This window comes from Phyllobates terribilis, unplaced genomic scaffold (genome assembly GCF_046119375.1).
Source record: "Phyllobates terribilis strain yellow unplaced genomic scaffold, ASM4611937v1 Scaffold_10__3_contigs__length_209671492, whole genome shotgun sequence".
NCBI classification, from domain to species: Eukaryota; Metazoa; Chordata; class Amphibia; order Anura; family Dendrobatidae; genus Phyllobates; species Phyllobates terribilis.
Genome location: NW_027362770.1, coordinates 124,981,014 through 125,008,964, shown reverse-complemented (window position 1 = coordinate 125,008,964; position 27,951 = coordinate 124,981,014). Strand labels below are relative to the sequence as shown.

General features: G+C 43.9%; 1 protein-coding gene across 2 annotated transcripts; it reads right to left on the bottom strand.

The window, feature by feature from the left end:
- Positions 1–27,951, bottom strand: CANX (calnexin). Of its 2 annotated transcripts, none has more exons than XM_073649758.1 (15): positions 27,792–27,951; positions 16,601–16,816; positions 16,179–16,252; positions 16,045–16,103; positions 14,523–14,664; positions 11,704–11,785; positions 11,126–11,318; positions 9,694–9,883; positions 6,964–7,077; positions 6,720–6,876; positions 6,333–6,548; positions 5,984–6,103; positions 4,917–5,058; positions 3,597–3,685; positions 1–804 (listed from the first exon to the last, which is right to left on the bottom strand). In XM_073649758.1, exons 2-15 carry the CDS (start codon positions 16,811–16,813, stop codon positions 751–753), a joined length of 1,845 nt encoding a protein of 614 aa, XP_073505859.1. In that variant the 5' UTR covers positions 16,814–16,816; positions 27,792–27,951; the 3' UTR covers positions 1–750. The 2 variants fall into 2 exon arrangements, with proteins under 2 accessions (XP_073505859.1, XP_073505860.1); XM_073649759.1 differs by having other exon boundaries at positions 4,917–5,055.

Below are 27,951 nucleotides of genomic sequence, written 5' to 3'. Positions count from 1 at the left end.
TATACTGTATGTATATATTTATATTTACATATGCGCGAACACACACAAAAGAGGGACAAGATCTTGAACCTGCTTAAACTTCATGGGTTTGTGGGTATTTTCTTTTTCTAGCTTTGGTCCGTATGGCCAACTTTTATCAGACAGTGCAAGCGGCTTAACAGAACCCAAAGGCAACATGCATGGAATCAGGGTAGAAACATGCCGTCTAGGACCCAATCAGCATGTACTGCTTGTTTAGGGAGCACTCTTAATAAAAGATAGGAGGAACAAAAAAACAAAACAAAAACTGAAAGAGAGAGAATTCTACCATAAGGGAATAGAGGACCAAACACTCTTAAAAAGGAAAGAACCTCTGCTTTTAATGGCTAACAATTTCCTAGTGTTCTCCATGATCTCTTTTTTTTTCTAAGATTAATACATTTTATTACACTGACGTTTGGAAGAGTTTGGCAATACTATATTGTTCTTTTAAAAAGATCTTTAAAAATCAAAGAAACAGTACAGTTAGTTTATCATACACTGCATATCCCCACAGAGGTCAACTAAGGTTAAACACAGAAATCATGGACTGTTTCTTGCCAGTTTATAGACACGCTGCGTTCTCGGTGACCAAACGTGTGGCTTTAGTATGCGAAGAACCAGGGTGGCCATTATTTCATTGCAACTGTGTAGAAACTGCAAGCTTTTTATATTAAATTTGCCAAATAATTCAAGTTCGTTGGTGGTTTTGCTTTTTTTTTTTTATCTAGTTTAATCCCTTCTGGGTTTTCGATTTCTTGGAGATCTTCTCATTATATCATCCTCCTGGAGAAAAAAAGAAACCCCAAAGATTAGAGATTTATCATAATTATCTATGCCAAGAAACACAGCGTACATCCATTACTAACTAATCACTGCCCCAGTACAGAATTTTAAAAGATTTTGCAGGACTAAATTATTTTTTTTCTTTTACTACGAGTCAAAAAACTAAACAGGCGGGTAGTCTACCTGCCCGTTGTATCCGGCGCTGGCTCAGAGCGGACACCGACTGCTTCTGCCGGAGATGCATCTGCTCCACAAACAGAGCAACTCCACTTCTTCCACTCTGCTCTGTTAGATGGGGCGTGACTGCTGAGGTCATGCTGATTGACAGCTGGCTCCCCGCAGTTATGCAGCAGAGAGCCGGCTGTCAATCAGCATTACGTCAGGCAGTCACGCACCGACAGAGCAGAGCGGAAGAAAAGCCTCTACTCTGTCGACATGACATCAGCAGAAGCCGCCATCACCAGCAAGAGTGGTCTGTGACTGCTCTGTGCCGGCAGAGATCATCAAAACTCATGCAAACGTTTTTATCTCCCGGCATCGGCGGCTCTTCCTTTTATCAACCGGCATGGCTTGACATCACATAAGCGTCAGGCCTCAACGATGACGTCACGCCAGGCTGGCTAATCAAAAGAGGAACCATGGATGCCATTAGGCAAGATGGTTCTCAGGGCTCCCATAGACGTGGCCGCTGACCCAATTTGCGCCATCTCTAGTAAGAACAGAATCTTCTTAGAGAGACCAGTTGAGTATGAAGTCTTTTTGGCAATGCTCAGAGGAAAAAGTACACAAATTACTTTCATTAAGCAAGATAGCCATCTTACAAGAACCACCTAAAAGTGAAGTCTGACATTGACTCCTTGGATAACATGGTCATTGGCAAGGTTCGTTAAAGGGTCAGGCCCATAGTGTAGCTTGCTCTCCTAGGTGGTACCCTACAAGATGGATGAAAAACGGCATACTTCGCTCCGATGGATCACTGCCAGTAACACTCTGAAAGTTTCACACTGTCCACTAGCTCTAAATTTAGACACATTCTGTTCTGTACAGATAACTTTCCTGCAGTCTCATTACCATCACAGAGAAAATTAAAATAAAAAAAGATAACAGCTCTATACATAGCTGATAACAGGATCGACCATTCATAATAGGCAATGGTTTCAGCTCACCGCCTCCCCCTCCCTTCAGTGACATTCGTCCTGATGAAAACATGTTCATTGAATACCTCAAAGCAACTATTATGTAATTTCCACAGCGCTTTACAGACAATCATCATCGCTGTCCCCATTGGGGCTCAAAATCTATATTCCCTATCAGTATGTCTTTGGAGTGTGGGAGGAAACTGGAGAACCCAGAGAAAACCCACAAACTCCTTGCAGCTATGGTCTTTGGTGGGTTTTAAATACAGGTCCCCAGCGCTGCAAAGCAACAGTGCTGACCACTGAGCCACCGTGCACAGAAGGGTCTGAATCACTGTATGCCAATGTCCATGTGACCAACAGGAAGTTCAAGTCTAATATTAGGCTTAGAGGCCAATGTGAAAACCGCAAGATTGATCATTTTCCATATTATATTCATGGCATGGTAGTGTAAGCATAGTAAAGGTGAATGTTAGACCACTTTTAAAGATGTTGTCTACTACTCTGACAAACCCGTAGCAAACAGCACATTTGCCCCTATAAAATAATCTATAATCGCCTCTGGTGCCTGCATGATTCCAGAGGTGTCGGCACTCGCTCTCCCGGGGCTCATGTGACATAATGCCATGTGAGCCCTGCATCCAATCAGCTATATCATAGCTCTTCCCTCCTTCGGACGTATAAGACATCAAGAGGATGTGAGCAGCTATCCGCAGCCCTTACTTCCTCTTGATGTCGAATTTGTACTGGCTTCATTCTCCTCGCCTTCGGACAGATTTGTTAGGTCACGTGAGCCCTGGGGACAGCAAGTGCTGGCGGCGAGTACAAGTGTTACTTTAAGGGGGCAAACATGCTGATTGGGAAGGGGGTTGTCCGAATAGCTGGATAATCCCTTTAACACAAAATTCCCAAGGTGTAAAAAACACAGCCGACTTTTTGCTGCATATTTGATTGCACAAAATCAGCTGCATTTTACAGCACCAGCAAAGTGCATGAGATTTAAAAAAAAAAAATTGTAAATATATTTGCAGCATAAAGTGACAGGAGCTGTGGATTTAGGATACACAGCATGCCAATTTATGTTGCAGATATAGGTGAACGTTTCTCCCTTTGCTGTGAAAGGGGTGAAAAGTGCAGCTTCCTGCTCAATTTCCGCAACGATATCTACAGTGGTAAATCCTTTAGCGCAAAGGAAAACATCCTAGCACTTTGGGATATAGTGACACTGACCTATTCTAGTGATTGTCACTTTCTTGTTTACAAAGATACTACTGATACACTGTCATATGGATGGTTTACTCTGCATATTACCCTTCTGCACAAGGGATATAGTTACATACATCACCAGCAGCGTCTGCCCCCTACAGTTGGTTTACCATTAGGACACCTGTGTGACTAGGAGTAACAGTGTTTCTTTCTACACAGCAGTCTGCAACCTGTGGATCTTCAGTAGTTGTGACGTGCTGAACCTGCACCTGTCAGGTTACGCTTTGACTCGTCAGCCATATTCACCACATTAGTCATTAGCTTTCTTCTCCATACAGCTGAATGGGAACCAAAAGGTGTTAAACGTCCCCAGTAAAAGGCAAAAGACCTAATTACAAGGCAAGATTTGAATTAAACATTTATACACTGGGGTGGATTGCTATGGCTTACCTGAGGTTTGCCTTCATTCTCTTGATCATTTTCCTCCTCCTCTTCCTCATTACTTCCATGCCCAGCATCTCCCTCCCCTTCTTCAGGAGCTAAAAAAAAAGCATAAGTAGAAAAAAAAAACTAGAACATGAACCACACAGGACACAAAGCTATAGCATTTCAAGCTATATGATCGCTTCATTTACTGTCAAATCTGTACCAGAAACTATTAACCCAGCAGGCTCAGCCGAACAGAGCAGTGACGGTCTGTTACATGTTTAGAGGGGTATACTCAAAGTTGTCTCAAGCACCTCCGCGCTCTACAGTCTCCTTCCTTCATGGTTTCTGTGGGGACGGGCTCTCCTCCTAGAGTGACCGCTCTGGTAATAGCTGAACTGTAGTATTAGAACTATAAAGCTCAGCACAAGTTCTGCTGTAACACATTCAGCTATCAGTTGTGTGTTCTGGAGATAATAGGGCATTGTACCAAGCAAAGGACTTTGGATAGTGAGCAGATATTAGCAGACCTGCACTGAAAGCTGCGGGGCTGGGGATTTATAACTGCATCTCTTCAGAAGATGAGAGGGATAAGGAAGAAGGTGAGCAGATAACTACTGTAGAAATCAATGGGCTGAACTGACTGGGATGTTAAGAGTTAACTCCTCCGCTGGACTGCTCACTTTTGGCCAGAGTCTGGAGGCTAGGCTGCATGGAAATGAGCTGTACACTATGAAAGATAAAAGGCATTCATTGCAGAAGAATGACAGTAGATAGAAAGAGCAAGTCAACTCCAAACTTGCTTATTTTCATGCTGTCTAATTAAAGCAGTTGTTACTGGAGTATAAAATTAATTTTAAAGTCACTGACAGAATTTTCAAAGTAATAACATTACTTCTAAAAATTAAAAGCGAGAAATATTGTTTAAGGCCTTATAATGCCTCTGACATCTGCTGAACACAAGTCTCTTAAGAAGAGGAATCCACTACAAGGTTGGGAATAGTCAAAATGCAAGATATTAAGAAAGAGATTCTGAAAAAAGGCATACTGTGCATCAGACGGAAAACAATGCAATAAAGCTATTTTTTGCAGGACGAATCAAATCTCTTTTTGCCACTGAAAATACATAAACCTTGGTGGATCCTATTAGAAGTGTATTAGATCTGTTGGGCAATAGTTGGATCAGACTTACACTAGACACCAAGTCACTTGGCAACATGCAGCGAAGTCCGCTTTCTGACAGATTTGTTTTCAACATAGGAGATAAGACTATAAAACTGGACAGACAATCTAACACGCACATCAAGAAGAAACCCCAAAAATAAAAAGGACCATGTAACTTACCCTGCTCCTCCTCCGCTGGATCCTCTGCAGCCTCATCTTCACCCTCCTTGTCGGCTTCTTTTTCCTCCTCTTCCTCCTCCTCTTCCTTTACATCAGGCTGTGGAGCATCAGTCTTTTTGTGGCTTGCATCTGGAGTCTGCTTCTGTGCAAAAAAACAACCCATGTAAGCAGCTCTATTACTATGGTATGTTACCACCTTACAGTATAGTGCACAAAAGGTCTGGAATTAATATAATTAGAACTTAAACATTATGGCCCTGATTCAACGCTGATCTCGATGAGGAGGCGTACTGGAGTCATACACTCCTGATCCTGTAAGAGGCGCAGGCCTCTGAATGATTCAGGACAATGGGCGTGCATGTCTGTGTGCGCCTCACTTCAAATCCTGCTCCAGTCCCTGCTGGAGTAAGAATTATGACAGAACGCCACACCCATATGCCAACTCTAGAGCTGGGTGAAAACGAGGGGGAGAACGCGAAAAGTAACTCAATTTTAGCACAGCCTCAAGATACGCCAAAATGTTGCAACTTTTCAGAGCTTTTTATGCCTGAATTCTGGCGTAAAAGTTTTGACGAATCAGGCCCTATATGTTTTGCATAATAAACACCAACACACACTTAAGACTTGGGTACTTGTTAATTGCAGATGGGTAATAATCCTTTACAACGAGGACTTAAATGGGTATCTGCTAGGACAGGTGAGCACTGCTAGATAGTTGAAGATCAGACTGCCGAGATGCCCACCGATCACCAGAAAGGGGCACTTCTATGCTCTTTAGAAAAAAACAGCAGTGCGCATACATGACCAGCTCTCCATTCATTCTCCATGGGACTGCAGGAGGGCTGTACCCTATAACAGTCCTATAGGAACTTCGCACTGTCACTCGACTCTAATGGGGATAAAAAGTCCCCAGTTTCGGAGATCGATGCGGCTCCCATTAGTTGGACTTTCAAAAATCTAGACATTATCACCTATTCAGCAGGTGAGTGATAAAGGGGTCTTCCGATATATATGTGTACCTGTGTGTATATACAAGTGATTTTATTGTATAGCCATTTAACACTTACCTTGCCCGAGCAACAGAACAGGATGACCAGGAAGACTGGCAGGGCCACGGTCAGAATGTAGACTATCCAGAGCCATGGTCGTTCCTCAGCCGCAGACATCATTTTTTCTACCACGCTGGGCTGAAAATATAATATATATAACTCAAATCATGATGGAAGAATCAATATAGTAACATTTCTCATTCAATTTTATTAAAAGGATTGTTCAAGACTAGAAAAACAAATGCTTTCTTGAAAAAACTTTTCCATAACTTTCCAGAGGTAGTTCGCGCTATCATAGCCCTATTCACTTTAATGGAGCCACTTTAAGAAGAAGACAACATATTAACTCCAGGAGGTAGTTTCTTACCTCTGCAGCGCCATCAGCAGCTTTCTTCAGACCCCATCCAGCATTTCCCCATTCATCAGCCACAACCCGATCGGAGCAGATGATAAAGTTGTCAAAGAAAATATCAGGAGTCATGGACCACAATTCCAGACCCATAGCAAAGAACGGAGTCATCCTGAACGGTTCAAGGTCCTCAAAGAAATCAGGGTTGGAGATTTTGCGTGGTTTCCACATACCCTGCAACAAGAAGTGACAAGGTTGGTCTATGGCTCGTGTCTCCTGAGCTTTCTGCAGCTGAAGTTTACAAGACAATCACAGCAGACTGTATTGTGTGACCAGAGTCTTAGAACAGACTCCAATCATGGCAAGTCCTGCATGGAATTTTTTAAGATTTACAAAAACATATACCTGGTAATTGGGGTTATCGATCATCGGTGCCTTCCATTTTCCTTTGTAGTTCGGGTTGTCAATTGTTGGCCTCTGCCAGGCTCCACAACCAGGAGCAGATGCACATTTGGGGTTTGCTACCTGTGGTGCTTCCCATTCCCCATCCATATCTTCATCCCTATTACAATAAAATGTAAAATTTTAAATATATATAAAAAAGTAAAACTTCCCAAAATGTATTCTACTAGAGACATGATGTACATACCAGTCTTCAGGCTTCTCTGCATCAGGATCAGCGATGTACTCTGGTTCATCATCCAGCCAGCCTTCTGGTTTCACTGCATTTTCATCGGGGATCTTTGCAGGAGCATCTTCATCCCTGGATCAAAGCATACAAAATTTTTTTTTTTTAGTATTTAACAAGCTCGGTGCTGCTGGACTGGTAGAGATTAATCTTACTGAGGGTTATTTCTACCCCACTTCCTATAAACTAGGTAAACGTCAACACAAAAAATTAAGGTGATGTCTTTACTCCATCAATCGCCATCACTAGGCCTTTTGATGGTATTTCATGATTTATCCTGAACATAACCTTTCGCCGCCTTTGGGATTTATATATGGTACTTTGTGTTCATCTGACCATCTACTGCAGAGGTCTCAAACTCAGAAGGGTAAATGGACCGCACATAGAATAAATCGGAATATGAAGGGCCGCATTCATTGTGGGAGAAGATGACATTTTCAGTGATACCGTTCATTTTTCTATATAATACTTTTTTTTTTTTTAATTCTTAGCATGTATTTTAATGTTTTTTATCATATGGGTTATGGTACAAGTCTTTACATAAAACATTTTTAGTGGTCAAATATTTTTCTGTTATTTTTCCATACTTATTTTGAATATTTTTTAAAAAGGTTTTCTTTTTTTCGTCCCACCAATCTGTCCCACAGAGTATTGTTTTACAATTAGCCCCTTATAGTTATTATGTCCCTCGTCCTGCAATAATGGTCCCCATTCTGGTTGCCATCTTGTATGGTTTTAAAATTAGCCCCATAGTTATTCTGGCCCCAATCCTGGTCCCCCATCTTCTAGTAATCTTCCCATCCATCCTGGTCGTCATCTTATAGTAATCTTCCCATCCATCCTGGTCCCCATCTTATAGTAATCTTCCCATCCATCCTGGTCCCATCTTATAGTAATCTTCCCATCCATCCTGGTCCCATCTTATAGTAATCTTCCCATCCATCCTGGTCCCATCTTATAGTAATCTTCCCATCCATCCTGGTCCCATCTTATAGTAATCTTCCCATCCATCCTGGTCCCCATCTTATAGTAATCTTCCCATCCATCCTGGTCCCATCTTATAGTAATCTTCCCATCCATCCTGGTCCTCCTCTTATAGTAATCTTCCCATCCATCCTGGTCCCCATCTTATAGTAATCTTCCCATCCATCCTGGTCCCATCTTATAGTAATCTTCCCATCCATCCTGGTCCCCATCTTATAGTAATCTTCCCATCCATCCTGGTCCCATCTTATAGTAATCTTCCCATCCTGGTCCCATCTTATAGTAATCTTCCCATCCATCCTGGTCCTCCTCTTATAGTAATCTTCCCATCCTGGTCCCTATCTTATAGTAATCTTCCCATCCATCCTGGTCCTCATCTTATAGTAATCTTCCCATCCTGGTCCCATCTTATAGCAATGTCCCCATACTGGTTGCCATGTTGTAATAATGTCCCCATCTTGTACTTGTAATGTCCTACATTCTGTTGCTCTGTGCACACAAAAAAAATTCTTATCACCTGATCTCGCTACCTTGGCGAACAGTGTCCTCTTTCACACCCGGGATGGCACATGGCAGTGACATCATGCACGGCCGCGTCCGAGATGCCGAAGTCAGTCACCGGCCTTAGGACGCACAATCAGTTGTAAAGGAATGCTGACATTGGCGGCCCGTGGATCGGGCTGCGATTATCTCAGGGGCTCGCGGGCCACATGCGGCCAGCGGGACGAGTGTTTGGGATCCCGGATCTACGGTGTCCACTTTGACATAACATTAGGATATTATATCTTTTAGATCTGGAGTATTATAGGTCTTCCCGAGTGACATGGTTACTCTACATATACTCTCTTTCTAATATGTTTGCATTTTGTTTCTTTTGTAATAAAATAAAAGGTATAACTTTTATATTGGGCATCCACTTCCCTTTCTCTATAGGAGTTTTGTTATATAGAAGTGCCAGTTATTAGATTTGGGCTACCTATAGTGATTTTCATCACCTGTAGGTAGTATTACCCTATATCTATGGGCAGCTCAGTGGATAGCACTGCAGTCTTGCAGTGCTGGGATCCTGGGTTCAAATCCCACCAAGGACAACATCTGCAAGGAGTTTGTATGTTCTCCCCGTGTTTGGCTGGGTTTCCTCCGGGTTCTTAAGTTTCCTCCCACACTCCAAAGACATACTGATAGGGGATTTAGATTGTGAGCCCCAGTGGGGACAGTGCCGATAATGTATGTAAAACGCTGTGGAATTAATGGCGCTATATAAGCGAGTAAAATAAATAATTAAAAATATCAGCAGGTAAATAGCATTTTCCAAGGCGACAGATTCTCTTTAATGCTCCCTTGGTCAAAGGGGAAAATTTGCATACTTGGCGCTGTAAACCCTATAAGGCCATAAAGGGTGGCGCGTGGGAAAAAAAAATAGTAAAATCTCCCTGCATTGTAGAATGTTCGCTAGCCTTGGTGCTGTGATTTGAATACATGCCAACTAGACATGCGCAGCCTCACTCAATACAAGTGAATTGAGCGAGGTCAGATAAGTCTAGTCGTAATGTGACCGGAAGTATGCAAACCGCATACTTGTGGTCACATGACCACAAGCTCCCGGCATAGGAGAATACTCAACACGCAGCCCCAAGGCCAGACAACCAGTTTAAATACACACTAAAAAGGGCCCAGTGCCATCATGAGCGTATTGTCATCGCTTACCAGTCATCAGGCTTCACAGCATCAGGATCAGGTATTTTTGGTCTCTCATCCCAATCTTCAGGTTTCCGGTCATCGGGATCCTCAATTTCACTGGGTGGGTTCACGGGGGGATTCACATCAGTGAGTAGGTTGCCGCTGTTTACAACGTTTTGGTCCACAAGGATTTCAAAAGAGTTGTCTGGATTCAAAACTGCATAGAAAAGAATAAAGAGAGACCAGGTTAAGACAAGAGGCTAAAGTGTTAATCAATTAAAGGGATATTCCCTTTAATACTTATGGGTTATCCACAGGACATGCCATAAATGCATCCAATCTCTCCGGCGACGCTAGCTGGTTTCCTAATGGAAGTGAATGATTATGTGGCCACATGTATTAGAATCTATTCACACCACGTTTGCAGGACACATTGGATATGCTGAACGATGCTACTTTTATAGGTTAACCAGTTCAAGACTGGGCGATTTACGCCACTTCCTGAGCAGGCACATTTTCAGGGTTTTTTCCCTTACGTGTTGGTTTAAAGACCTGTAGAATTTTTTCTCATTCGAATATTCCAAGTCATTTCGTGCATCATTTTTATCATGATACATAAGGCTTCATTTTTATTTCACTTTATTTTTCTATGGAGTAGGGCTAGTAAAAGCGATTTAGATTAATTGTTTTTTACCCATTTTTTTTTATTTTACACATTGCACCCATCATAAAAGACCTTTGGAGGGGGATATTTCAGTATTTTAATTCCATCTCATTTCCCTGGTAATTGGTATATTAAACAGAGCTGGTTGTTTCTCCTACGACCCAGCAGCTCCCGCTTCAGCCCTGCTCCCAGCTATCAAATGACCACTGTGTATGGAGGAGACAGAGCCGTCAGAGCTTCCTATTACAGTATACACAGTGCTTGGAAAGGCAGAGACTGTAATAAACCATCTCTGCCTTCTCTATGGGAACTAGATGTGCTACAATACAGTGACGCTTAGGAACTTCACTGCAGAGTAGGATCGGACCGTCTGGACATTTAAAATCCATAGGTGGTCCGGAAGGGCTTAATTTTTTTTACATCTGTGACAGTGGTGCACAATCTGTAACCAGTGATGCCATCCAAGTGGTAACACGCGCGTCTGAGGCTGCACATGGGTATTTTCTGGGACTAGTCCAGAGCAGGGCATGTAGGTACTAATGACGGCCTGAGGAGCATTTTCTGGGACCCCCATATAGTGTAATAGTGGGGATCTAGTGAAGTCCTCCTAGCACTCCAGTATGGGTAGATGAAGTGGAAAGGTCACCATGCATGTGTGCATCTATTCTCACTGTAGTCTATGCGATACTTGCAGTCTAGGTTTTATTGATATGTCATACAGGTCTCTTAAGGCAATACCGTGACCAAAAAATGTATTCATCCCATCTATAATAAGAAAATGTAAGGATCGCTTACCTAAGGTGTACATATGCGTCTTCTTATCTGTGAAGAAGGACTTCAGGTCAGCGTCTGGCCTCTTGGCGTGCTTCTCTTCATACTCTCCAGTCTTGGGGTTTTTGTGACGGAAGATGAAGTGCAGCTTGTAATCCTCGCCGCACTTGTCAGGACCAAACATGATGGTGTAAGGAGTCTTATCCTGGAACTGATCCTGAGACAAGAATAGAGATCTTTACGTTTCGATGCATCCACAAAATAACAAAAACAACAGGTCCAAGTTATTATGTCTGATGCATTTTTTTTAAAGAAATCGTCTAACTTTAGATTATTGATTAATTATTATTAGGATAGGTCTTTAGTATTGGTTTGTTGAAGCTCAATGTACCCCATGAAAATCTGTTAAAAGGAAACATGTCTCCCATCGAGGGCAAGGGCCTCTTCCATGTTTAAAGATTAGCAACTACCAGCATGCCATCTACATAGGAGCAGCAATGATGGGCATCACAGCGCTGTCCCATTCACTTCAGTGGGATACAGATGTGAAGGTAATGCCCCCCATTATTCTGACCCTGGAAACCCCTTTACGAGGCACTTACCAGGCTGTGATCGGAGGTCTTGGACAGCAGCTTTACATAGGCTCCTCCACACTCTATTCCACTCTGAAAATTCACTTCATACCTGAAAAAGCAAACACGCGGACTAATGACAGCACAGATTGTACAGGGCTACTGACTAAACCATCTGGTTTGGGCGTACCAGCACATCAGTAGACGGACTACCTTTTTTTAAGGATGACTTCTTTGCCTTACAAGAGGCAAGTCTTAAAGACGTGTTGGTGCCGTGGGCAGTCCACATATTCCACCTGCACCGCGGCTACACTAAGTTTATGTCTGACCAATGAAAAAGCCTTGGAACATGACGGGGTGTAACAGACATACCAGATACCCAGCTGTAGGACAGTGGCTGCTGCAGTGTTCTTGCTCACCATCAGTACGGATTATTCACCCATAGGTGGCAATAGAGAACGCTTTCCTCAGACTGCCTTCTTATAAGACAAGATCTCTAGAAGAACCAGTACCTTCCAAGGACTTCCAGATGTTTAACCGCTTGCAGACTGCCCATAGATTTTACACATCCCGCCGCTCTGCATCTTAAAACATCACAGCTGGACTCCCCACAAAGAAGGCATAGACTGTTTATTACCATCTATGCCTTCCTGATCACTGCAGACATCGCGCAAAACAAGTGCTGTGTACAATAACATTAAGCACTACCTCCTCCGGCTCCGGTGGTCATGCGATTGCTGCGTATAGGGAGGGAGAGGAGCTGAAGGGTCTTAGGAGACCCAGTCAGTTCTGCTTTGGAGGCAGGAGATTGACTATCAACTGTAACTGGAGCTAATATACCAGCCCCAGTTACAGGGGAAATTTGATTAAAAAAAAAATTTAAATGTTGAAATGCCCCCAAAGGTCTTTTATGACTTTATGGGGGACACAATATGGGAAATAAATAAAAAATAGATAAAAAATAAAAAAAGGCACTGCCAATCCAAATAAGTTACTAGCCCCCATCCCCTAAAAACCCTGTGTCAGATATGTAAAAATAATTGTTACAGAAAGGGGGACAGATTTTAAAAAAGGACTTTTTTGTAGGTTTACCACTAAGGGCCGATCTAAGATACTGTATTGCAACAGCGACTGAACATGAAAGTTTAGTTATACTAAATTGTTAAATTAGCTTATTTTAACACATACTTTTAACATAATATATATTACTATGGGACATTATGAGAACAGGGTGCTTGTGGAGGCAAATCCAATGCGTCCATTAGAGTACTCAGAGGGTGGTCAGGGTCCATTCATTGATGCACATTACATAAGACACCATCATGTAAGGAGACTGTACGGTAGGTTAGAGCAGCTACACAGTAGCATGGCAGGAGCGCAGGCTCCGCTCAGTAGCTCTGGGCACAAGCGGGGAGTGTGCAGATAAAAGTGCAGGAGGCAGAGCGCGGTCCAGCTAAGCCACTGCTACACATCAACTCACTACTTTACTCAGGAGCGAGCGCAAAGTTAAGCTGCCGCCCCCTCTTCTGCCACAATCCATACTCCAAGTACATAGGGATCAGGGCTCTGGTATCAATTTAACTGTAGGCAAATAGACTGGGGATAAGCCGGGTTTAGAAGCCACTTACTATTTACAGGAATGAAGACAAATCCACAAATTAAGTGATATGCAAAGCGTTATCACTTACCATGCTTCATAAAATTGTTAACAAAAAATGAAAGTTTAGTTACCTTTTAATTAGACCAATAACCAGTAATGGGATTTATGATGGAAATCTTCAGATTATTTTGGTAACCATCACTAATTTGTAAGCAGGCTCTTTGCATTCACCTAAAGAAGTACACCCGGTGTGCGTGTGTATGTATATTAGGAACAAAGACAAAACAAGTATGGCTTGTTTGGATAGGTTGCCAGAAGAAAGTTGTTTTTTTTTTAGGAAAAAAATGCCCAAGGTTTGCAAAGTTGCATCTGAACAAACTACGAGACGTCTAAGACATCTGGAACAATGTCCTTTGGATAGAAGAGAGGTGTTTGGCCATCAAAATGCTGTTTATTTACCTCCAGATATTGGGTTAATCTTCATCTGCAGTTAGGATTTCTTAGATGACAGGTCTTCTCCTTCCAGAGCTGTACATAAAACCTCAATAAACTTAACAGGTTTGTCCAGCCTTAGGGTAACAAGTCTGCAGTCAGTCACTATGTGACTACAGACTTGTGAATCCTCACACCACGTACACTGCGCCCGGTGAGGATTCTCCGATGCCGGGAGTGTGACCGCAAGTATGTGATTTTGGATACTTCTGGTCACATGACTGAGCTCCCGAAAGAATCCTCAACACACTGTGCGAAGATTTACAAGTCTATAGTCACATAGTGACCGACCGCAGACTTGTACCCTAAGGCCGGACACCCCTTTACAAGCAAGTTGTGAAGAAGCTTGGCTGCAGGAATTCTGGCCCACATCTATTTTTTCAAGTTATTTCTTTTAAAGGTGGTCCTACAAGCTACCGATTGGGGTGTACTTAATTTTACACACAACGTTTGAATATTTTGGCCTACTTTTTTCTAAATAATGACCAACTTCTCACATGAGGTTGTGCAGATCTCATTTTAAATACCTTCCAAGGACCAGGTGTGTTATGTGTGTATGTGTAAAATCATAGAATTCGTAGAGGGTGCACTTAGTTTTTCTCATGACTGTAAAGCTATAATAAGGCAGGCCATAAAGATGTTAACTTGGCTTTCTCTAATACGTAACAGTCATCATTTAACCTAAAGCTGACTCAACTTGACCCGAGTCTTTAGGATAATCGCCCCTCTCAGGGGACAGGAAAAGTGCTGTACTTACTGCACAATCAGAGGCTTCTTATCAAAGACGAACGGCTTTTTAAGCTTGATGGCAATTGCATGATGCTTGGCGCGTGATGCCAGCACAAGTCCTTTGTCCCCGGGGAGCTTCGTCTCTTTCATCTCAGACACTTCCCACTTGCCTACATAATATCAGAAACAGTCAGCAGTGAATGCAGCTTCTTGTACATTGCACATAGTCCAGCATCACCTACACAATATACCCATGTTCCTCCATCACTAAAGGTTCATGGTACACAATAGGTACAGGAGCAGCTTATTAGTAAACCCTGACAATAGTCCTCTGTAGGACGGTCCTGCACCTCTCGTCCTGTCAGGACATCTCTATCCCAGAGCTCAGCATCTAACCCTCTGCCGTGTGATCGCACATTGGGTGCCAGCAATCAAGCAGGGGTTCTCAGCTTCTTTCTAATCAATACTGGTGGGGGTCCCTATTGATCCCTGTGCGGAGGAGCTCGCTCTGCTTTAGTGGAAAGGAATGCGCTGCAAAATCAAGTACAGACAGTGTTAAAAGTATGGAGCAGTATAAAGAATGAGGGACAGCCCTTCAAACATCTGACTGGCAGCAGTGCTAAGCGTCGGACCCTCACAGATCTGACATTGATGGCCTACCTGAAGGATAATAATCACACCCACCAATCAGCTGTTTGCAACTCTCAAGGTGGTCAGATGTGCACATTGTATTCGGCGCTGTTATGCTCTGTACAGTGTAGTGGCCGTTCTTTGGTACTGCAGCTCTGCTCCCAGTCACTTCAATCAGAACGGAGTTGCAATACCAAAAAATGGTGTCGACCCCCACCGGTCAGACATTGCTGACCTATCCTAAGGATAGGCCATCAATGTTAAGTTCTGGACAAGCCCTTTAAGCCTTACTTGTTGAGGTAGAAATACCCCTTGTGGGTTTTGAGTTGAATTCTAGTCCTGTGCGCCAGGCATTTCAAAATGGACTATAATGAAAATATAAAAGGATTGTTCCCTCTTTAAAAGCCATTTTCTAGGATTTTCAAGACATTTGCTGATAGGCAGTGACCTAACATAACACCAATTCCCCCGATGTTCAATCACCAATGATCTGATGCTTCTGCAGCAATGACCTCACATATATAGTTTACATGGCTACAACTAAGGCCAGCGATGAGCTGCAGCTGAGGCCAGCGATTAGCTGCAGTGGTCACATTAATGATGTGCGGCATGTGACCAGCTGTAGGACAAGCATGGCGATTGCAATGGCGAGTTATAGTTCTTATCCTGTTGAATTAAATGGAAAGTACATATACAGACATTGTAGAAGGGCGTTCATTTCTCTAAGTAAGCACAGACATTGCAATTTTCTAAATGAAGATACTACCGCCATTAAATTTAAAGAGGTTTTCCACTACTTTCACATTAATGCTCTATCCTTAGGATGGGACAACAATGTAAAAGTAGTGGACAACCTCTTTAAGCACGGAGTACACAGGCCATGCGAAAGTGACAATTTAGGACATCTAAGAAGTTCCTACCGTCATATTTGGCAATCTCATCATCGGTGTCATCCTTCTTGGCCTTGGAAAGAACCCACCTATGAAGTGAGGGGCTTTTAATTATTACTTCTCAACAGATTATATCAGGAAACAAAGTAAATCACATTTCTTACCCCTCCAATGTTCCCTTGTCGAATGACTCCGCGACATAGACATCACCAGTTGGGACGGGAGCTTTGTAAGTAACCTAAAAATAATAAAAGATGAAGAATTTGGAAGCTAAAAGAGAAGACCATAAAATATTTCAGCTCTCTGTCTGTCCAGATGTTGAGACCAACACCATTTAATAAGCTGAGATACAATACCAGGCACGGCCTCAGAGGAGAGAGAGGTGCCATCACCTAAGAAAATGTAGATCTTTAACTTAAGAAAAAAACTTAAGAAAATTATTTTTCCAATGTCAGATAAGCCATTATGGGATTGCAGGTCTGTAGAGTCATTTATAATCATCCGATAGCATTGTCTAAGCCTGCACTGGTTTCACAATGGACTTGTCTTGGAACAGTAAGTTTCAGGCTCGGTGGAAGGGACAAACCTTAGGAGCGGGGGGTGAAGCACTGGCGTCTGGTGTTGGATCTTCATCATCAATGAGATCATCGAGGTCATCTTCTATATCAAGTCCATCATCATGGTCATGGTCGTGGTCATGTTGGTGATGGTGGTGACCATGGTGATGCCCATCATGGGCCTTTATCAGCACAACACCAAGAAGCAGGAAGGTCAGGCAAAAAAGCCATTTCAGATCCATGATCTTTAAAAAAAAAAAAAACACGCCAATCAGAAATACACAACTTAAAGAGTAACCATCATTTTAATTTAATAGATCAAGAGTACAGAAGAAAATAAGCAACTGTGTAATGATATATCTTATCAGAGGAATCTACTTCTCTCCCGGACTGATCATCACTCATCTCATGGGAAAATCTGTCCTATGTCCAGTGAAGACGGACATCCCATTACTGAGCTGGGAGGTGTTGGTGCTCCGCAGCTAGAGAGAAGCCACAGGTCGATGGACATTCTCCTGAACCCACAGTTACCGTTCTCCATAGAACTTTATGAGCACCAACAGTCATCTCCGCACTCAGTAATAGGGAAATCCGTATTTACTGAACACAGATTTTACCCAAGAAATAAAAATGAATGATCAGTCCAGGAGGAGAGAGAAGCAGGTTTCTCTGATCAGATTTATTACAAATAAAGCTGCAGCAGTCCTCTGCAAGCACAGGGTTACACAACCCCAGACAAAAATCTCAGCTCATTTCCCAGTTCTGTCCCATGGAAGTGTATCCATGTGTCTGAGGGACCCTCAACTTAATGCTTCTGTTGTAGCTTTACAGCTTCCCAGATCTTGGTGACGTCCTATCACGTGAATGCTCACAGCCGACCACCAGAGTGTGTAGCCATTGCCTAAGCAGCAGACAGCACAGAACCAGCACTAATTAAAGGGAATCTGTCACCAGGCTTTTGCTACCGCATCTGAGTGCAGCATAATGAAGGAACAAAGACCCCGATTTCTGTGATATGTCACTTAGTTTACTGGGTACAGCAGTTATGACAGAGTTCTTAGATGTAGCAGAGCCCAGAAAGCTGCTCCCCCACCACAGCTCTCTGTGTACATCATAAATTGACAGTGAGCTGCTTATCAGAGGAGGGGGCATTTTCAGACCACTTGGCACTAGGGAGCTAGTCCAGCAGTGATCATCTCCTGGTAATAAAACCTTTATTGTAAGGACATCACAGCACACAGCCTAATAAGTGACATCTCTGAAATCTGTATATCAGCCCCTACCTCATGTTGGTCTCAGATTGCATAGCAAAAACCTGCTGACAGATTCCCTTTAAGGAGACCAGGCCACAGTGAGCGCAGTATTGTCTGCCATCAACGCTTTGATTGCTGATGGCCATGTCTGATAGCAACGGGGATGTATGCAACGATGCCGCCATGAAGTCAGGGTGGGTTATGGGCTTAAGAATGAGCCAATATGACCGAATATGCAGATTTTCATAACTTTACATTAAACGGAGTCTTCGGTATGAAAATAAAAGGTCTGGTCCAATTCTATTCCATGCAAGTTATAAAACTATCAAGAAACCAAAATTAGACTTCGGCTCAGCTCCCACAGTGCGTATGTACTGCATTTCAAAAAGCGGATGGGATGTCAATTCTCATGCACACTGTTTTTTTTCCCCCTTTCCTTTAATGCTGTAGCATTGGTTAGCACCGTAGCTAAGATCTGCAAGGAGTTTGTATGTTCTCCCAGTGTTTGCGTGGGTTTCCTCTGTGTTCTCTGGTTTCCTCCCACACTCCAAAGACATCCTGATACGGAATTTAGATTGTGATCCCCAATGGGGACAGTGATGATAATGTATGTAAAGCGCTGAGGAATATGATCGTGCCATATAAAGCAATGCATAAAATAAAATTATAAAGTGGCAGTAACCTAAATTGGCTAATTTGTGCAGAAGTGTGTCTGTAAATTCACAGCACCAAAACCACAAAAAGGCAGTGTGGGTATTTAGCCTTATTGTCACCCATCAGTAATGGCAGCTTTGGCTTCAACTTTCTGCAGGAAAATCCTGAAGAACCTGTTTTGCAGGCAGGACATTCATCACCACATCCTGACAAACTCGGCCTCTGGTGGCTGCTTTATTAAAGGGGTTTTCCAGCACTGATGATCGATTTTTATGATACATTATCAATACCAGCTAGTGGGGGTCCGATCTGCTGTTATCTCCAGTGTATGGAGGGGAAACAGTGGCGTCAACAGCTGGAGCGCTGCAGGCTGCTGACCTCCGTCTCACACATCAGATCAATGTATCAGGGGTCTGACCCGACCAAATGTGCCCACCAGGCATCAGTCCACCCCCTTGTGGAAATGAACATGAACCCCCGGCCCATGCAAGTGTTTGTCTATGGGGATGAGGGAGAGAATAAGCAAACATCACACTGGCACACAACCCCAGGAGCCTCAGCGACGATCAGCGAAGAGCCTTTAGCAGAATTACCCTGAAGACGAGAGACCTTTAATGGCTTCCTAAGTTAATAAATATCTGTCTGGAGAATACTGAGACCTCATGCTATTAGCCATTGTTTGAGCACTTAGATCCAATCTGTGACCGACAAGACATGAAGCTTGTACTGGAAATCACCAGCTTCACGTATCGGAAGTATAAAAAAATAATCATTTTATACCTGGAATTGCAAACACTCGTGGTCATCAAGGTTCCTTGGTTTACCAGTAATATAGCAATTCTGGAGCGTCGTTTCTTATAACTTTGCATTGTTATTCATACACATTGCCATTGTTCAATCAGGATTAACAGTAGCTGACTGCAGGGACACGCTGTTGTACATACGCCCCAATCCCATTTTGTTGGGGGTTCAGACATAAGCCCCGACGGGAGCAATGAACGGGTGCCAGAACGCAGTGTGAACGCTCCCTAAGCAGCAGCATTACAACGCCAGGACTACTGGCAAACCATGTGCGTATAGGAGGGATCAGCAGCCCCATATTAAAGGGGATGTCTGATGAGACCGCCCAAGCAGATATCACATATTACAGGTATAACCGTGGATTCCTACCAGTAACAATTAGAAAATATAAATCATGCAATTAGTGGCTTTTACTTGACAAAGTAAAGTGGCCGATGGCCGCACAAAAGACCTGATCTGCTATTGAAACCATAAAAAAACGGCATCGCTGATGGGAAAAAAAATAGATAAAAATCAACCCACAAAATGAATCAGTCTAACAGGTTTCACTGCACAGGGAAAACCCCATCAGTCCACACCTTACAGAGTTATGCACCCGAGCACCAAACACTGAGGTGGGGGCCTTCAGGCATCACACCCGTCCTGACACCGGGGGGCAGTCACTGCTCAGGACCATTCATTACAGAGATCAGCCATCTAATAGGAGAACGTTCATCACGGTACGGTGCGATCAGAGCGGTGTGTACACTACATTTACTGGGCACTGACCTCCCCAAGGATCCAATCACATAGGGCCAAAGTCTCCATTTGCTATTTATATTCTAGGTCACTTTTTTTTTTAATTATTTTTTTTTTTTCTGAAGATTTTATAGTCTAATTCTTCAAAATAACACATGGGTTAATGAATTTTACACAATATCAAAAATGCTGGGTAATTTTGGCCATTACCTTTTCTACATCTTTTTAGGAGCAAAAGCTGCATGTCAAGTTAAAATAAAGCACGACTAATATTTGTGCAAAAGTTCCTGGCGTTCAAAAAATAATACATTTTTAAAAGAAAAAAAAAATTAATAGAGATGTAGAGATATATAGATATAGATACATGCGTTTTTTTCTGCCAGGGAGATGCAGAAACGCTCAGGAAAAATCTGGAGCATTTCTGCATTGTGGGCACAGTCTAATAAAAATCCACAGTGAAAAACAAGGGGGAAAAAAAAAAAAAAGTCAAATATGTTGAAAAATTTTAAGATAGGGACAGCTCAAAAAGAATATGGAACAAAAAAATGTATTTGTAAATAGTAGGAATTTTCATTATTATTATTATTATAGCGCCATTTATTCCATGGCGCTTTACATGTGAAAAAGGGTATACATAGCAAAAACATTTCCATAATCTTAACAAAACGAGTCAGCGACTGGTACAGTGGTTATTCCAGAGGGAACATGATGACTAGTAGTAGCGCACGCTGGGCCTTATTCATTATTGCATTTGCTCCTTTTTATTGTCTAATTTTTCCTTGGATGTATAGATACATCCGAGGTTGTAAAGGGGTTAAGAAGTCTTTTTTCTGTATCAATCCCTTGTGTGATAATCTCTGCAGTTAGGCTACATTCACACGGCCGCCTATGTTTTTACATTCATTAAAAATGTACTTTTTTTCCCCCTACATTGACATGTGGTTTTTTTTCACCAGTTCTTAAAAAAATACAAAAAAAAAAATAATGAAGGCGGAAACTTCTATATTTTATTTTTCCATTGTCACTTAGCAATGAATTAGTTAAAATGTGGATGAAAAATGGAGGAAAACAAGTCTCGGACATGAATGGCCGAATCTGATCCACAAAAACAGACGAGTATAGTCCATGCACCAAGATTAATGGAGCGGGCACACGGAGCCATAGAAGGTAGACGGAGGTGTGAAAGGGTCCGATAAACCCTATGGGTCAGTGTGCTCTCCAGAGGAGATCCGGACAGCAATGCCACCTTATTCCTCTGGATATGACTGTCCTGGGGATGTGATGATCCCTACAGAACTCTGATAAATGCTCTGGAACCATCACTTATGTATGAAGCTTTGAATGACAGCAAGCAGAGGTGCTGCATGTGTACAGGAAGGAACAATGTATCACAGACATCCCAGGACTTCTCATACAATGAAGAGACCTGATGTTTACAGGAATCTGCTGCTCTGCGGGGAGAGCTCCCCCTGCCCCCGTAATCATTGACAGGCTGCTGTGTACTGGGTATAGGCAGTGAGCCATCCATAATGAATACAGTGGACTTACACCTATGTATCCAATGCAAATTCAACCCGATAGGAGCCAGCCAATTTTTATAGTTTTTGCACTTTCATCTATCTATCTATCTATCTATCTATCTATATAACCGTCTTATCCCGTCCGTCCGTCTAGGAAATCCCACGTCGCTCATTGGTCCGGCAGCGGCCAATCAGCGCCGTGGGATTTCTGAAAAAAGATGGCGGCCGTTAGCGGCTCATCTGCGGGACGGAGCTCAGCGGCGATGCAGCTGGGAGATGACCGGCGCTCATCTCCCGACCGCCGGCGCCGCTGACCTCCATGCGGCTAGGGTGTCAAGGGAGGACCGGGGAGCGGCGCTGCCGGTCGGGATACTTCTGCTGCGAGCGCCTGCTCATGTCCCGGGTTCTCGCAGCGGAAGTAGCCGCACAGGCAGCGCCGCTCCCCGGTCCTCACCAATACGATTCGCTGATTGGACGCGATCTCTCGCCGCGACCAATCACTGATCTTGGCCCAAAAGTTAAACACCGCTGTGCTGATTGGTCGCGGCCGCTGCCCGCGACCAATCACCGATTTGGGCGCCACATTTAAATAGCAGCCGTGACCAATCACCAATGATGACGCCACATTTAAACACTGCTGTGCTGATTGGTCACGGACGCCAGACGCGACCAATCAGCGACATTGGCGCCAAATGTAAACAGCGCTCTGCTGATTGGTTGCGGTCGCGACCAATCAGCAGTATTGGCGCCAAATTGAAACCTCACTCTGCCGATTGGTCACGGCCGGTGGTTGCGACCAATCAGCGATGTTGCCGCCAAATTTAAACACCGCTCTGCTGATTGGTCGCGGTTACCGGTCACGAATAATCAGCATTATTGGCACCACATTTAAACACCGCTCTGCTGATTGCGCCCGGTCGGCTGCATACATATTCTAGAATACCCGATGCGTTAGAATCGGGCCACCATCTAGTTATCTTCATATCTGCCATGGTTTTTCTTGTTTTGTTTTTAGGGACTTTTTTGTACAGTAAAAATAACCTGGAAATAGGATTCTTCATATTCGTACTCTAACAGACATACCAAACTCAAAGTGTTTAATACTTTAGTAGTGAATAATTCTGATATTAAAAAAATAAATGAGTTTGTTGCCATTTTCTGAGAGCCATGACTTGTTATCTGACAGTGGATTTATCAGTGTGAGGGCACGTGTTCTGCGTGCTGAGCTGCATCAATGGGGTACACATGACACTCAGCATTTCTAACTGCAAGTTCTTTTTTTTCGGAGGGGGAAGGGGACTGCGATGACTAAAGACGCAAATCTGCGGTTTTGAGTTTTCGCTTTCAGCATTCATTGTAGGTTTTCAATATTATATTTTGCCTGACCAGACTTTACAGACGCTGTGATAACAATTATATTAATTATCTCTTTATTTTAAAGTCAGGAAAAGGAGCGCAATATCATTTTTTTTTTCTTTTGAATTTTTAGCTTTTTCCCCCCTAATTCTTCTAAGGGGACTTTAACCTGTGATTGCTTATTACTGCAATATCACAGTACATAAATTGTGCTCTCCTTTGACGCTCAGCTATAGGGAGTACCAAGATGGTGGTGACGGGGCAACAATGGCGTCTATGCTGGCTACGTGTTAAAGCGGACATCTGCTCTGCACGGAGCAGGCACAGCTCCTGAGCCCGCTCCATACACTGGCAACCTGGTCATGACCTATATGAACAGCAGGGCATGCAAAGGGGTTAAAAGCTTACTCATCCCTTCAGCTACAACCTATAGAAAAGTACAATCCTGCTGCCCTTATCCCCACTAGTTAAAACTTTTGAAGCACATATCCGTCTAATAGGTCCAGGAACAATGCCCTATACTTAAGCTGCATAGATTGTAATTTACTCTTTTCTTTTTTTTTTTTTTGAGAGGGCAGTTTTTCTTCATCAGTAATCTGCCAGCACTATATGATCTGGAACTTCCTTCCCCTTGCTTCCCAGCATGCGTTGTTCCTGCCATTGTCCAATGGCTTGCCTGCACTGAGAAAGACTCCCTGACTTTCTGCACCAAGCCTACAGGGTCCCTGCTGCTAGATATGGATTACACGTGACAACAGGCAAAGGACCGCGAGTTACACAGAAGGGAGACCTCTAGTGGCCAACACTTTGGAACGATTTTTCAGGAGTAAGACAACAATTATTAAAATAAAGTGATCTGCAGATTGTCTATTTATCACATCTATCATATGAGATCAGGTCATCTGGATGTATAGGAGCCATGTATGTGCTGCAGTCACGATTTTTGTTGTGTCCTTCAGACCACAAGATCTTGGCATAAGCTGCACTTACATAAAACAGCATATTCATGTGACTGATCAGCTTCAAAGGGGCAGGAAGCTTCACAGTATAAGGCCTAACGTGCCATTAATGCTACGGTGTGTGTCAGTTTGCTTATCCCTGACCCCAGCTGTTGACCTGAAGGCTATGAATGAGAAAAAATATGGATGACAGCAGATTGTGTCCACAGGATGCAAGATGGCGGTGGTAGCATGATTAACCCATGTGGTCACTTACCCTCGCAGCATCAAAAAGTCATGCACAGATACAGGCCGCAGAATCCCCTGCATCTGCACAAGATCGAAAACCCCTTTAATATTCAATGGCTTGCACACTAAGAGAGATGTCAGTCTCCGCACACGTCGTACACTAAGAGAGATGTCAGTCTCCGCACATGTCCTTCTGCTGGGGTATAAGAGCAGCTGCAGGCGGGACCCCAACACAGAATTCATGCTGGTAAAAGGTGGCCATAAACATGACCATTCAGCTCACTGTCCGTCCATCCCAAAAATGACCTGCATTTCACTAAAGCCAGGGGAGATAAGGGGCAGCCAGACAGCTCTGGTGCCATCTTATCTCTAGGGAAAACTAAAACTGAACAAGCGGCAGTCCCCCCAGCAGTCACCACATAAATGATCCCTTATGTCCAAAAACACCAGGTTTTACAACTCATAGATCAGTGCAAGTAGTAAACTATAAGGCTCAGTATTTGCCGATACTTCACCACCAGAAGAATCTGGCTATGCGATCTGCCCAGTGACGCGCGTCGGTAAGTGGAGGTTACAGAATAAATGGCGTCCTAAGCCCTGAGAGCGCTCACATGACCCCATCGACCTTGGAAATCAAAGATTGGTTATAACTTTCAGAAAAGCGGATGAAGATCCAAAGAACGGCACATAATACAATAAAAGATAAAAATCACCAGAGACGCTACAAGCAAATGACGGGTCAGCTTCATGTTCACACTAATAGGATTACAGTAAAAACCCTGGAAAACAGGGTGTGTGAAAGAGGATCATAGCGCGGAAGACATATGCCCAGGTGGTGAGGAGATAATAAACTACTGCCCCTCAGAGCCCATGAAGCCAAAATGATCCATAAACTATTCAGTGTCAGCCCTGAGTGTAACGGCGCCCCCTTATGGACCCAATGGTGTGTGATAGAGCATGGCACACTATTGGCTATGGGCTCTGTATTACAGATCTGTACAACATTTCTATGACGTGACCTTGTGCATGCTTGCCCAGTGAGTAGCGCACGTGACGGCAGTGCTCACATTACTACCATTGATGCCGGTCGTACAACACATAGTGGCCCGGCAGGGGCCCATGATTGGCAGCAGCGGTCACGTGTAGTGAAGCTTGAAGGGACTGCTGGAGCATCAGCACTCAATCTGCTTTTTGAAGGAGATTAGTGTTTCTTTTTTTTACCATTTGCAGTTCTTCCCAATTAAAAAAAAGGTTGAACCTGCCAGGTCCCCAATCACAAAATGGAGGCAGATTTCTTTATCTTAACAGGGTGTTTTCTGTAACTTATTTACGCTGCAATTTTTGAAGAATCAACTTGTAATCCGCAGCATCGCCTGTGCCAATCATACAGAAGTGGCCTGCAGGGGGCGTCTTCTCCTGGATGAGTCTTGGATACCCCAATCATGGCTCCCTGCGGTTGCTGGACACTGTATACAATGCTGGTTACTTCAGGACTGTTATTCTCAATCATGCACAGGGAGGAGTGATTAGATGGTCAGATGCAGGACTAGTTATGGGAAGGGAAAGCCCACTGGACTAATGAGGCATGGCTAGCACATGGGACAATGCAGAAGAAAGTTAGAGGGGCTGTCCAGTATTCAGACTACAGACTTTTGCGGCCAATCAGTGCTGGCTCCAGAGCTACAGCAGCTCACTTCTTCTGGATGGCTTCATTTTTCTGAATGAGGGGAGAGCAAAGCCAGCGCCGATTGTCATAAGATTTTTACGGCCAATGTCATACAGGCTCCAGGAGAGCCAGTGCCGACATCACTGGAAGGGCGCCGGCACCGGAGGAGAGTATGTTATTTTACTGGGGGGAAACAATGATTCAGAAGGGGTAGTCTGAATAGTGGACAACCCGTTTAATTCTTCAGTCATTACAGTGACATAAAACACTGGTAGAATAAAGCCTACTGGAACAGCAATGGTTGGGGACTTGACAAGTTCCTGTTAATATCCCAACTCCTCAAAGCTTTTAAGCCACAATTCTGACAAAAAGCTTTGAAAAGTCAAAAACATTTAGCAAAAAGCTAAGACGTGTTAAAATCGTGACACTTGGCGTTATCATGCCATTTTTGCCCAGCACTGACAAAGGGGGCGGAGCTTGTGCAAAACACCCCCACTTGTCAAATTCAGTTCTTGATCGGAGTTAAATTGGTGGAAACGCAAGTAATCAACTCGCACAACTTTGATCACACTGTGCAGATTTCCCCATCCAGTAACCGCAAAAATACAACCCTCATCACCCCATGACAGCCATGGACTTACGGGCCACCGTAGCTACTCGTGTCCCATCATTATGCCAGGAAACAGACTGGAAATAAAAGGAAACCCTGCCTGATCTACGAAGGTTATTCTGCGGTGTCTGCAGCCATCAGGGACTCGCCTGCACAGTATCAGTGAGAGATGCGTTTCGCGCTGGTACTTTTGAATCTTGACAACAGAAATTAGTCAGCGGGGGAGGAGGGGGTCACAGGGAAGCTGCCATGTGTGCAGAGAGCAGGATGCCGCTGTGTACCAGATGCCCCAAGTGATGTCAGAGTCACAAGTCACGTGTATGTGTATATACGTATACACGTGACGCCCAACTGCACATCACCTGGAAGTGACAAGTCACCTAGATCAGCAGCATTTACACCTGCAGATACAGAAAGCAAAGGGGGTTTTGATCATTAATACTGTTCCTGGAACCCCTTCATCCATCCAGGCCGCGCCGACTGAAGCAGAGCGCCTGCTCCACAGAAGCACAGTCTAAAGAGGCAAAATCAACATGACACTGTAGCCACCTTCATATCAGCAGATGAAGTAGATTTCTTTAAAAAAAAAGTGGACAAACTGTGCTTTCATCACCCTCCACAGGTCTATCGCTGACATCGCATCGACAGCCAATCAGTGACTCAGGTGGAGCAGCTGAGGGAGGTCTCAGATCGGCAGCAGCGCTATCGACAGGACAAAAGCGCTGCGGACAGACACTGGGAACAGCAGCGGATGAGCAGCACTGGACCCAGGGAGGGTGAATAAGTATTTTTTTTAAACTGCAGCCAAAGGAAAATGGTTTTCAGAGTTGATGATGGTGGGGCTCAGCAAGTCATTGTAGGGCCCTTGATCTCCACTAAAATCAATTATTTTGGGATGACACTAAACATGGGGGAAGGGTGCAAATAAGTGACACCCCCACCCACTTATTACCCAAGAGCCATAGCAGCACAGTGTGTGACAGGAGGCGACAATGATGGGGATCAATTGTGGAATTAAAGGTGAAAGCCTCTCAAAAGTCATTATAAAAGGGAGTGAGGAAAGAGAGCAGCCTTTTAAAGAGATACTACCTATCTACACACACACACACACACACACACACAAGGGTGGGCCGGGACAACTGGTCACGGGGACCAACTAGGTACAAATATACTTATAAGCCCATCAAATGAGGATCCAAGGAGCAGCAGTAATGTATAATAAACATATATATATATATATTATATAGGCGAGCAGTGTCGTGCCGGCGGCGTTGGTTTACGGCCACTGTCAGAGCTGTGAAGATGAATGGGCAGCACCGTATGTGAGGCCTAGTGTTATGGCCCTGACAGTCGGTGTACAGGCAGCCCAGGCCCCGCCACTTCCCACTACCCGGGAGCAGCAGCCTCCCGGCCCCTCTCCCTCCTCAGCACTCACCGCCGGTACACGGTTCTCCCTCCCTCTCCACAGTCACCCGCCAGCTGCTGCCGCCGCTGCACCAACCGTTCCGTCACGTGTCCTGCCGGGAGTGAAGCAGAGGGGGAGGAGCCACGCACTAAAAGCTAGAACACAGCCTCTGCGAATACCCACACTGGAC

What these genes read in the sequence shown, in the direction of transcription:
- CANX (XM_073649758.1), bottom strand. Translation starts at nt 16,813, where the DNA reads ATGGATCTGAAATGGCTTTTTTGCCTGACCTTCCTGCTTCTTGGTGTT. An exon ending in CTTCACCCCCCGCTCCTAAG is followed by an intron (nt 16,253 to 16,600) that starts GTTTGTCCCTTC and finishes TATTATTTTTAG; the next exon opens with GTTACTTACAAAGCTCCCGT. An exon ending in TCGATAACCCCAATTACCAG is followed by an intron (nt 6,549 to 6,719) that starts GTATATGTTTTT and finishes TTCTTGTTGCAG; the next exon opens with GGTATGTGGAAACCACGCAA.